The sequence below is a fragment of the Anneissia japonica genome, unplaced genomic scaffold (genome assembly GCF_011630105.1).
Source record: "Anneissia japonica isolate Jap-2015-1 unplaced genomic scaffold, ASM1163010v1 scaffold11402_len470986_cov188, whole genome shotgun sequence".
NCBI lineage: Eukaryota > Metazoa > Echinodermata > Crinoidea > Comatulida > Comatulidae > Anneissia > Anneissia japonica.
In genome coordinates, this window is record NW_022754099.1 from 3,757 (window position 1) to 16,685 (window position 12,929).

Genomic DNA, 12,929 nt, shown 5'->3' on the forward strand with positions numbered 1-12,929 from the left:
GGACCCCTGACCTCCCAGATCCACCAATGTGAATTCCGAGAACTCGGTCGGGAACTGGATAAACACTCTCTTTCCCCTCCCTCTCCTCCTTCCCTCTTTTTTTTCCTTGCATTTCCTTCTGATCATACAAAAATCTCCATAGACGATATTATTTTCTGCCAAACACCTGGCTCCCGGTTGCGCCGGCCATATTGTCCGATGTGTGTGTGGGGGAGATGTCCCCAACGAAAAAAAGTGGGTGTGGTCGGGCTTCGTTCAAAGTCCCTCCAAATTGTTCCGGGGGGGGGGGGGCGAAGTCCCCGAAAAATATGGCAATTTAGGGGTTTCCAGGGCTTATTTAAACGATTTTGGAGTCTACTAAATATGTAGAAAATACATATACATTTTTTTCCTCCCCGACGAATTGTGGTTTTTCTCCCCGCCGGGGGCCCTGGCACCCCCCCCCCCTGGTGTCACACCTCCAATGAATAGTTATTGAGACGTTGCAGAAGAGAAATTTTAAGCCCTGTCTGGACTACCAAATCTTATTTGACAAAAACATGTGACATGATCATATATGATTACATCACATCATGACCATATATAGGCATCTGACTACATATGGGCACACTGTTTTGTAAAAAAAAAAAATATTGATATTCTGGATGAAAGGAAAAATACTTGGCCTTTGTTACCCCCTCCACACAAGGACTTAAACTCGTGACCTTTTGCCTTTATAAAGGAACAATAATGTAGAGGCATGAAATGTATATGTATGATCTTGATTGCCATTACGCTTCAACTCAAAAATTCCCATCCCACTGCCATTCATTGCTTATTTTTTTCAGTTTATCTAATTTAGAGCTAGAAATCATCATAGTCAGTCTGTTGAAAATATTAACATCCTGAACTCCATTATAGAACTGTGATCAGGATGATTTTTTTTTGGGGGGGGGGGGGGGGCCCGGGCAGGCTGACCCCACCCATCCGACCCTACCCCCCATTGGAAAGTAAAACAAATGAATAAAAAAAAAATTGTTGAATGCCCAAAACGCCTCATCATAGTTTACTTCTGTAGTTCAGAAAATAAAATTTTCTGGGCGCCACACCCAGACCCCCCTAGGATTGGTGTTTTATCTTGATAGCCCCCCTCCCCTTAACCCTTTTGACACCTCTGGATCCACCCCGGGTGATGCATCTTCAGTAATTGAAAAAAATGCGTTGCATGCTAAAATAAAATATGTGAACTCATTCATTTAATAAAATATAACACACAAACATATACCCAATTCAAATTTTATTCAGCATATGTACCTTCTCATTTGAGGCATGTCGTGGCGAAATGGTTAAGTTGTCGCACAGGCCAGTATTGAGTAAATGAGCTATAAAATAAGGGAGCTCAAAAAATTGCCTAAAAATCAAAATTTGCTTTTCACTATGGATCAACAGTTTAATGTCTATTAATCATGTCCCAAAGTATTACAGTAGTTCTGGAAGTGGTCAACAAATTGTTTATTTAAAGTTATTTCGATAGTTCATTCTATTAAACAATGTATGCACAAATAACTTTTTTACTCAAAATCATGTTTATCTTGACTCTAACAGTCCTGTGCTTTCACTTTCCAATAACATAGGCTTGAAATGTTCAATTTCAATGAATGACACCTCATTTTAAAGATCACTACTCAGGTACAGTATCTGAAAATACCAATAACTTGAACTTCAAATTTTGCTACAACTTTGCCATTTTGCCGCAACATGTCTCACTTGCCCTCTCCATTAATTTAATATGTGCAAAAACAATAATTATATACATTAATTTACTTTTATCCTGCTCCCAAATTTAAAGCCAGGCAGTCACTGTGCCCAACAGTCACTGGCCGACGTGATTCTACGGACAACGCAACATCACAACGCGTGCAACTGACAGGGTTGGCGCCAGCAGGGGGAAGGGGGGGCGCCAGGGCCCGCTTCGGGGAGAAGCCTTTTTATCGAAGCTCGACCACGCCCACTTTGCTTTCGTCTGGGAAATCTGACCTCCCCCCGTCGGGGCATTGCACCCCCCAGAGTTGGAGTGAGTGCCCGGCCTAGGATTTTATGAATTATCTTCCTACTATTCATCATCCATAATTGTCATTGCTAACAATTCTTACTGGTCATTTCATCATCTTTTTTACAATAAAATTAAATCCTTCAGGTACATAATGTATCAATCACAAATCATTTGTTTTCTTTCTATTTTATCTACATTCAATATTCATTGCAAACAAGTAACATGCATTAACTATTCATTGATGATATTTGAATATTCATTAATGACATTTGAATATTCGCCGTGACATTTGAATATTCAATGTTAATATTGAATATCATACTAATATTGAATGTTTATGAGTACAATGGAAAAAATAAGTCTATGAATTGAAAGATGGAATGTTTCATCCAATAACCAATGTCACATGATATTAAATCCAACCAACCATAATCTTTCTATTGCAAAGACATACATCAAGAAACATGGATATAATTATATATTTTATAATTCAGCTTAACATTGCTGACACTAAATATTCATTATTATTGGAATAATTAATGCATAACCAATGGCATTTCCTCGATTATATTTAAATGAAAATGACAGTTGATTATTTTAAAAATTAATCTTAACAACTTTTAAATACTGAATTGTACAAGATGATGGTATAATAATATACAGTACAACCAACCCCATAACTAGTATCATATTTGTAGTGACTATTGGTACAGCCTATGTTCATCTCCCTGGGTGTACCTTCCATCTCTCCTATCATAAAGTGGGCTCCATCTCTCGCAGTGATGTAATACATTGAGGCCAGCCATCCCAAAACCAGCACATTGTCACTATATCTTAAAACTGAGTAATTAACATAAGAATGTGGCGATATGGTATACTTTTGTACATAGCAAGCCATAATACTTTTGCTCATAACGTTTGCAATGGTAAGTCGATTCCAGTAAAAGACCCATCATTTTAAAACTTATGATGTGGAGAATAAGAATATATTAAAAAGTTCATTCTTTGATTTAAAAAGAAAACTTCGGCATTTATCGGTTTATCCAGGTAAGTGCAAAATAAAAGTAATTCTATGGTTTAAAAGACTTTCGTGAAACTTGTGAGCGAATACTTTGCTTTAAACGCATAAGGCCCTCCAACACTTTCTCGCCCGAGCCCCATTACTGGTTGTTACGCCACTGAACTCTTGTAAAAATGGGCTCTCCCATGAGTGTAGCCTGCATATCTTCATCATCCTTTTTACCTGTGAAGAACCTTACTTGGGTAGATGCATTATGTGAAAGTGAGGCTCCAACAAGTGTGTAGCTTCCATCTCTCGATGTGAGAAGGCTCCATCTGGGTGTAGCCTCATTCAAATCTCCCCTATGGATGGCTATCCAATGTGTTTAAGTTATACTGACACATAACACATTTCTCTTATGGATAGGTTTCCTGTTTGTATATTACACATCTTAAACTACAAAATCTCTAACAACTTACTAAATAACAATTAATTTAAATGTATTAAAACACAGCACTTTGATTTCATTTCTATATTTTGCCAAGCATAGCCAATTGTAAATACTGGTATTATATATGTATATCACTAACTTAACTATCTCACTAACACAGCACATTATCTGAGTTGAAAAATGCTGTCTCAGAAATGATGACAGAAGTGATTTGGACAATACACCTGGAGATAATCGTCTCCCCCAATAATGTACATAGGGCCAACTAGTGGTGTATCTAAGAGTCTGATGATGGGGGAAGGAGAATGAAAGTGAAGCGAGTGGGTGTTAGCTCACAAAATAAGGTAATATGAGGTGATGTATAACTACTTGAGCCTATTTTTTTTTTTTTGCTTTCAAGCATCTGCCCCTACCTACCGCTCACCCCTAGATACGCCACTGGGACCAACGGCTTAATGTCCTACCTGAAGGACAAGGTAATTAGAGCAAAGTGTCTTACCCAAGGACACAAGCGAAGGTTAGCATTGGTTGGCTTTGAGCCAGAGATCAACATCTGATTGCTTACCATACACCTTCAGACTCTCTAACATACGCAACACAACAATTACAAACATAAAGATTAACTAATTTGATCCAACAAATTCATATGTTTTTGTTGTTAAACAAGCGCTTTTTACATACAATGACTATAATGCTGTATATACACATTATTTCAGTGTAATGCATTCTCAGTAATATTTTGTAAAGTACTTCAAATTATCAACAAAACTACAGATCACAGGTTTTACATGATTAAAATGTACTAAATCACCTTTTGCAAAATGTGAATCTAAAACATCTACTAAAATCTTGATATCAACATGCCATAAACTAACGGATACTACCTACAAACATCAAACAATGTCTATTGTTGGAATAAATTTGAACGAGACTATATTGGTGAAAATTACACATACAATAAATCCCATATTATGCAAAATATGCTAGAAAAAAGATGAACGAAAGAAAACAAATTGATTATTAACTATCTTTGAAAATAAAAGATTTGCACAATGACAGCTGTTATAAATATGATAAAAAAAAAGATGAATATAGTGACAATGAAGATGATGAAAAATGATGATGATATGATTAAGATGACGATAAGCAAATAATCATATAAAATAATGATAATCTATAATCAAAATAATAACAATGACAATAATGTTGAAGAGGACAATAATTACAATGATTTATTAGGATTTTGAGCATATTTCAGAAAGCTATCAACAATTACTTAAGTTCTCAGTATCCATGTCTTTCCAAGATCTTAAGTGTGTCTCTGCGGCGAAAATTACCGAGGTCCTTTTTGAGAGTTTCAACCTTCAATTCTGGATTAAAGGTACCCAGCCAACTGAGCAGGGCCTCCGAAGCACTGAGGTGCGGCATTTTACCACTCCATACGTGAATAGTTGTGTTTGGTACGCCATAGTGACCGGCTAAGTTACGCCAATCATGCACGCAGGGAATGGGCAAGTCCAATCGCTGTATAAGTTCTTTACGACAACCTTGATCGAGCCCTATTACCAAACCCTTGTCTACAGTATTTCTGCCATTTGCACCTGAATAATTAAATGAAGTCAAAGTAATTGAAAATTATCTTCCTTGGAGTTCAAGAAAATACAATAGTAGTCAAGATGCTTTGCTCTCTATTTAAAAAAAAACTTACTACCATATTAGATTTAAATTTCAATTATGCAATTTTATTACTTATATTTTACTATCACCATCTGTATTTATTACTATGTGTCTGACCATCTGCCTGGTGTTTTTCTTTTTTTAGTTAGGCTTAATTTTTCCTGTACTTTATAAACTTAATTTGTGTCTTAACTCTTTTTTAACCATTTTTTTTTTCTGACCAGGAGGCATATGCTTAAATTTTCTTAACTCATCACTTTCATAATACTTATCTAATTTGTGCTATATATATTTATTTTAAGTGTGGAAAACTGAATAAATTTAACTGAAATTGAACTGAACATAAAACACACATTAACAACATCAAAAGGTATAAAAAACCAATACTACAAAATAAAATTGACAATTAATGAAAATCCAATAATCCGAATTGGATGGGAGTTTCAGATGAGAGATGTCCAGGGGTTTCTAGTTGGCCTGTTAGGGTGAAGGGTAAGAGCACTCTGTGGCCATCAGGGGGCAATCTCCCTGTAGCTGAAGCATTCTAGCAGATAACTAATGAATTTAATCATAATTATGAAGAATCTACATGCAAGGAGAAAGGGCAGTTTGGTTAATCAGGGTGAGATTTTCTTGCAAAGGGGGGTTAGGCCGAACCATAGACCCACCTGGTTAGAGGATTGTACAGGAATCAATCAAATACACACAAAAAAAGATTAAAGTAAAGAATGAAAATACATACTTCAGTGAAGTACAATGAAATGACAGGCTCAGTAATTATTATAAAATAAAACATCAATTCAGTACTAATTATAAAATAAAGCATCAACATTAAGTATAAATCAACATTTAAAACTAAAACAAACAGCAATGGGGTCTTGGCTAGGGCCATTTCAATGAGTCGGCCTACTCCAGGGACCAGCATTTAATGCAAGTGCCTTTAAAAACCAGACTGTACAGAAAGCCTAACATTTAATATTATCTGAAGGGAGTCAGTATAGGAAGAGCGGACATATGAATAATGAATGAATAGTAATATTCCTTGCCTGAATTCGAGTCTGGAGATTCTGTGGAGTTCTCGTTAGCGTCTGGTAAGTTCTTGTTTCCATATGTTGTCCCTTAAAAAAACAAACAAAAATTAATTAACAAGGTAATGTTAAGAATAAAAAAAATTATTTAAATCACTTTGGCAATCAAAAGGAAAAACTTGGTAATTAGTAATTTATCCTGTTAAGTATTCACAAGGTAGACAAACAAAATGTGAAGCAAGGAGTAAATAGAATCATAACTCATAAGGCAAGTCGAGTGGCTGAACGGTAAGGGAGAGGCGCTGCTAACACAGCCTTAACATCGGCGCTGGTTCGAGTCGCTCCTCGCCCATGTTTTGGTTGGTAGAACCGAGTCTTCTAAGATAAGTCCAGTGTGCACTTTTTTAAAGAACCCACTGCATCTTTTTGGAAGAGTAGGGGGTTACCCACGATGACATGGTTCATTTCAGCCCCTATCGTTGTACAACAATGTGAACGTGTACCTACTAAGTGCCTCTTTATTGTATCTAGGTAGCCACCGGCCATGCCGATATGTAATTCAGCTCGATGATGATGTGAGTTACGGGCTATTCTCCTACCCTCTACACTCCTTTCAGTATTTTCATCATTGATAACACTTGTACTTAACAAATGTACAACTTACAACTTATTGGGTGTGGGTATAATTGAATAAGCTATTCAGCCTCTTCAGACCCACAATCATTTATGCCATACTGCCCAATATGGTGTCAGCATTCTTGTTCAACCAATGTTGGTCCAGTCGCTTTTTAAATATAGTTACAGTAGTTGCTTCAATAATGTTGGATGGGAGGTTGTTCCAATGCTTGATGATTCTATAGCTAAAGAAGTTCTTTCTGATTTCTAGCCCTTTATTCATAGATGGCTTATACACTTTATATTTGTGACCATGAGTGATGCTAGTCGTGACCATGAGTGATGTACATACCTGTAGTGGTAGTAGTCGTGTCTTCATACTGAGGATTGTTTCCATATGTTTTCCCTTAAAAAAACAAAAAAATGAATTAATCTAGAGCTAAAAAGGAAGTGGTGGCAGCTTCGTGGGGACATTGGGATTTTCCCCTATCAGACGGGCCTGGACCTCCCATTGTCAGACGAGGCTGCCAGGTCAAAAATGAAAAACAAAATAATAATTTGCCTATCCAAATACCATTATTTTGATTGCCAATCCCTAATATTGTGGTCTAAAATCACAATTTGGACCAACTTAGAAATAAAAACTCTCCCCAGGGAATTTTTATTCCGGGACCCGGACCGAGGCTCTAGTCGGCTCCTTGGTTCGGACCTCTCCATCGGATATGTCAGACCCCTTGTTGGCAAATTTCTGGAGCCACTGCTGTCAGAAGGTACTTAGCAAGCACAGAATGAAATGATATTCATAATGAAAACAAAATGTTCATTTTACTTAATAATGATACTCTTACGATTCCATCTTAATTTACGTATAGTTAAATACCATGTGTTTATTACATTTATATACTCTTTCATTGGCTATGATGAATAGAACTTGCTAGTTATAATCCAAATTTATTCACATATAAATAAATATCATGTTATATTGATAATGTGTATACTGCCCTGCTTTATATCTGGTGACCACATTTTCTGATTTTATCAATAATTATATTTAAAATTCTAAAACAAACCAAAAAATTAACTTTTTACTGAAGCCTAGAATATTCTGGCATGTTTCAACCACATAACCAGGGGCCAGAACCATTCAGGGAAATATGACCCTGATTCCAGAGAGAATGTAGATGCCTAGCAGCTACCTGGAGCCTAGTAAAAACATGTTGCATGATGCATAGCAACCATATACAGTATAATAATAGCAACCTCAGACTGGCTAGTAACAATGCAGCATTGCTCTAATCCAGGGGTGTGCGTGAAGATCAGCCTGAGGGCCAAAGTGAATTTTTGATTTATCACCGAGGGCCACATCCAAACTTTGATGTTCCAGTGTGCCACTTTATTCTCAGTTTTAATATGACTTTTTACAGATGATTGGTCTCATTTTCGCAGGCCGCAAAAAATAACTGTCAGGCCACATGTGGGTGGCGGGCCACCCTTTGCCCACCTGTGCTCTAATCTCTACTGGATGATTACCTGACTTTTTTCCAGGTCCAATAGATGAGAAGTTTCCACCATTACCTAATATTAACACAAAATAATACAAATATTATAAGGCAAATTATATATTGAAATATAATGCTGACATCACCTAGAAATTCAAAAAGTAAATTAAAATATAATTTTAATATAATTTTGAAAAATGAAAAATGGCAAAAATTTACAGTACCTGTTCCACCTATGCAAGGTTTTGTTCCAATTGGCATAGATTTTATGTCTACAAAGAAAAAAATATTAGAACTATAAAATAAATAAATTTACAACATGGGTATGTTGAGGGTAAGATCAGTGGTGTAAACTGTTTGGTAAGGGTTAGGGAAGATATGCACACCCTACAAAATTTATTAGTGTATATTTTAAGACCTTCAAATTATTTGCAAATATCGTCGCTCACATCACGAACTAACACAATTAAATTCAATTGTGTTAGTTCGTGAAATCAAAAAAGCGCGTCAAAATACGCGCTGCTGTCGTTAAGGACTTTTTGTGTGGTAAAGAATACAAAATTGCTTGACAACCAATACGCGCTCGTTTTGACGGGCTACTGTGATTTCACGAACTAACACAATCTACTTTGATTGTGTTAGTTCGTGATGTGAGCGACGATATATTTGTGTTCTGGCTCAGTAGGAATTACCTTATTTTCATTTTGTTTGTCGCTATATCAGATATATTTAACAGAGTACAATAAAGGCAGCTAAATTTAATATTTAGTTGTACAGTATTTTGTTTCAAATTTCTATGTCGAATATTACAACCTCAGCAGGGCAAAATGAGGCTATGAATAGCCTATTATGAGTTTGTATCCTTAGTGTGCTATAAACATTTTAAATATTTCATGCTTGACTAACCTGGTTCGCTTTTCTCGTTGGCTGGAGCTGGAAGGAAGAAGTTCAATAATTTGAAAACAAATCAATTTGAAGTGATTTAGATTGAGGTTTATTTATAATTTCAATCATTTAAGGTCAATGCTTATACACCTTGACCTCTGACAATTAGTGAACAAAATGTACTACAAACATGTAAAATATAATAATGAGCCATTATCATTATTATATAATTTTCGGTACAATTCTAAGCTGCTTCGGACCTGTGTCTTCCTGTGTCTATTGTAGACTTTCAATAAACAATAACATTATGGTAACACTGTTTACTTATTGCTTTATTTAAATATTATTAAATATATTATAAACTTAAATAATTATATATATTTTTTATATTTATTATATTTTTAAAATAAATACTTAAACAATTATAATTAATTAAATTCTAAATTCTTAAATGTAAATTTATTTAGATTAGATTAATAAAAAATGGACTTAGTAGTTCGTATCTATTCATTAATAAGAATAACAATCTTCAATCTTCTAATCAATTTTATATACTATAGCTGCATTTTGACCTAGGCAAACCTTGCTAAAAAGGTACACTTTCTATATCAAAAGGCTTCTTCTAAGAATGAAATGTGTTCAAAGCACAAACTCCTGTACACCGAACCCAGTACCGTACGATTTTTTAATCGTGTGGGAAATCCACTCATGATGCATCTTAATATTTCCTAAGTTCCTATGCCTATCAGAAGTTAAAGAAACTCTAGGAAATGAATGTTGGTTGATATTTTGTTCAGATTTGACGGATTCTCCAGGAAATTGCAAAATTCATACAACAATTTATTCAAATATGTTTTAAAAATTTCTGATATATCTCGCTGTCCAAATATTGAACCTTGTAGTCCATTTCTAGAAATCGTGGGGGCTGAGAAAGAAGGTGTCTACCCATAGTAAAAGCAGGTAAAAGCACATGCCTACTAATATTTTTGAGGTTGTCAACCATGTCTATGGGCACCAACTGGTACTTTAAACAGTATTTCTATTTAGTGAATACTTTTCTAGACAGTTCTCAATTTGTCAGATGCCTGCTGTACTTACGTTCATATTGAAGACTTAAGAACCCCTTTTCCTGTCGGTTGTGTCCTGCATGTGTCTCTGGGGTGCCACGGTATACTGTTTGTTCCCCTGGGATACTAGGGTCTGCTACATATCCCCCTGATATGCTGGAGTTTGCTGCCTGTTGGTCATGAGTGCCAATGCTAGTAGGCTGTCCAGATGGAGTGGTGACATTTGGTCTCTGATCCCCTGTCACACCAGTTTCAAGACTTGATGGATGTCCTGTTCTTGCATCCTCATTGCAATGATTACTGTTTCTGATCGCTGTATGAAGTGAAAGGTTGGTTTTGTTGGGCATGTCATTCATGCGAAATGAATTATGTGAAGCATTCACTACATTTCCAGCTGTAGAAAGGTTGGATGGCTGACCTAAATAAAGCAAGAATGTTAGAAACTATTTTATCAGAAGGGACTGAATTCAGAAACTATCCAAAATAGAAGTTGAAGGTAGAAGCAGCAGTGACAGACCCTTAGAAAACATTCCATGGCATGTAAGTTCCTTAATAGAAAGCCAACCCCAGGGTCTACCCTGAGAAAATGGTTTAGAACCTAACTTCACACTGAACAAGTGGTCTACCTCTAACTAGCACCCATCCTAACTAAAGGATCAACCCCTAACTAGATGTTCTTCTCAAGAGGGCAACCACTCAAGGTCTACCACTAACTAGTGGTCCACACAACCTGACATCGACTGCGAACAAGAGGTTTGCTCTATTTAAATGTCCATACTAACTAACTAGAGGGTCATCACATAAGGTCTATTCCAAATCAAAGGTCCACACCAAACCAGACATTCACATCTAACTAGAGATCCGCAGCTAATCCTCCAAACTCAAGGATACACCAATGGCACCACCAGCAGAGGTTGGAAGCAGAACTGCTCTAGTCGACCCTTTGTTTGCTCCCCACCCCCCCTACATTATTCTAGATCTAACCCTAACATGAGGTCCACCTCTAACTAATTATATACTTACCATGAAGAGGAGGTGGATTGCTACTTAGGTCATCAGGATTTTCTGACGGGATGTGTGCCCTTGGTGTCTGAAATCCTTTCTGATCAATATTCTTGATTTCTTCTCTATACACAGGCTTCTCTTGACCATTAGTTACGCTCTTGGTTACATGCGATTTCAGTTGAGAGGGTTCGCCATGGCATGATGTGGTTACTTCAGATATCAAACTCTCATAAAGCGGTACCAAGCTTTTCTCATTAATGACCATTTCTCCTTCTTGTGGGTTTTTCCCGCTATATCCAGGCAAAGATGTGTGGCTATTGGGAAGCAATTTTCCTTCTGGAGAAAAAAAATTATAACAATATTTTAAAACACAATTTGAATAAAAAACTTAGTAATGCTTAGTACTAACGATTCATGTCTGAAAACAGAGGGCATTATTTGGGAAAAGGTGATTACCTGGGCCACCAGTGGAATGGTGACTACTTTGTTGGATTTGTCGTCGAACTTCCAGGATTTGCGGCTCTCCAGAGCTGTAGTAAGATTCTGATGGCGATCTGATTGGTTCTGAAAAATTTGTTTTAGTTCAATCAATCAATCAATCAATCAATCAATCAACAATGATTTGTATAGTGCCAATATCCATGGCACAATGCAATGTTCAAGGACGTTACAACAAAGGTCAAAGGTTGTGCACTTGTAAAGCACATATATCATTCACCTCTATGTGTTCTCCAGGACACCGGAAAAGAAAAAAAAATGGTTGAAACATAAAAGAGAGTGGTAAAAATGAAAAACAACACATATAAAGAAAAGTGAAAAAAAAAAAAAAAAAACAGAGCAGGAGAGTGGAAGAAAATTTGTCCAATAAGAATGATTTAAGACAGCGCTAATAAAGATCATAAAATTAGGGTACTCTTGAACAGTGGTAATGAATTAAAGAACTTGGGGCCAACAATTGAAAGGACCTCTTTCCAATAGTTATTACAGTTTATAAATTTAGAATATTATTGGATGGAACGATTTATTTGAAGTATACACCAACCATAACCCACAAAAGTCTTAAGAAGACTTATTTCCAGTGGGGTCCTTCTGGTAGTGACTGGGCAGCACACCGGGAGATAATCCCCTACACTTTTCTGAAGAGTGTACTGCATTCTTTAACATGGCCCAAAATGCGCACAGGACCAATGGCATAAATGTTTCATCTGAAAGAAAGTGCATTATAGAACTTGCATTCAGCCCTCCAGCTAAAATACAAGCAGAGCAGTGATGGGAAATGAACTGGGGATTAAAGACTGAGACAATAATATGGATGATTCAGATTATGATAATGATGATGATAACAATGATGATAGTGATTGTAATGTAATGATTAATAGGATAATTAATTAGATAATTTTAGTACTTACTAAACCAGATATCAAGGGCATCCTCAGCAATAGTCTCCAGTTCTTCACGATAAGGACGTTTAATCGGCAGAAATGTAGAATCATCAAAGATGTCATTGTTCGTCATCTTTAACAGAACAAAATTAGGGACTCCCCCAGTGTCTATGAAGCAATCCTGAATTAAAACTTAAAAAGAAAACCAACAATATATAAATTCATTCAGTATTTTAGTTACTGACATTGTCCTCATATACCGCCACAACCACTACCATGATAATTCGC

General features: G+C 36.3%; 1 protein-coding gene across 3 annotated transcripts in view; it reads right to left on the bottom strand.

The window, feature by feature from the left end:
* Nucleotides 1-3,291: 3,291 nt before the first annotated feature.
* LOC117123096 overlaps nt 3,292-12,929 on the bottom strand; it is a 19,380-nt gene continuing 9,742 nt past the window's right edge. The window contains exons 8-18 of one of the 3 annotated variants that reach the window (XM_033268924.1): nt 12,669-12,833; nt 11,716-11,823; nt 11,278-11,595; nt 10,286-10,672; nt 9,209-9,235; nt 8,527-8,574; nt 8,334-8,378; nt 7,156-7,209; nt 6,207-6,278; nt 4,765-5,084; nt 4,638-4,695 (exon numbers count right to left, since the gene is read on the bottom strand). In XM_033268924.1, the coding sequence (XP_033124815.1) occupies nt 4,768-5,084; nt 6,207-6,278; nt 7,156-7,209; nt 8,334-8,378; nt 8,527-8,574; nt 9,209-9,235; nt 10,286-10,672; nt 11,278-11,595; nt 11,716-11,823; nt 12,669-12,833 (1,541 nt within the window). In that variant the 3' untranslated portion in view covers nt 4,638-4,695; nt 4,765-4,767. Of the gene's footprint in view, nt 5,085-6,206; nt 6,279-7,155; nt 7,210-8,333; nt 8,379-8,526; nt 8,575-9,208; nt 9,236-10,285; nt 10,673-11,277; nt 11,596-11,715; nt 11,824-12,668; nt 12,834-12,929 lie in introns of all 3 variants that reach the window. The other 2 variants (XM_033268922.1, XM_033268925.1) reach the window with 2 other exon arrangements.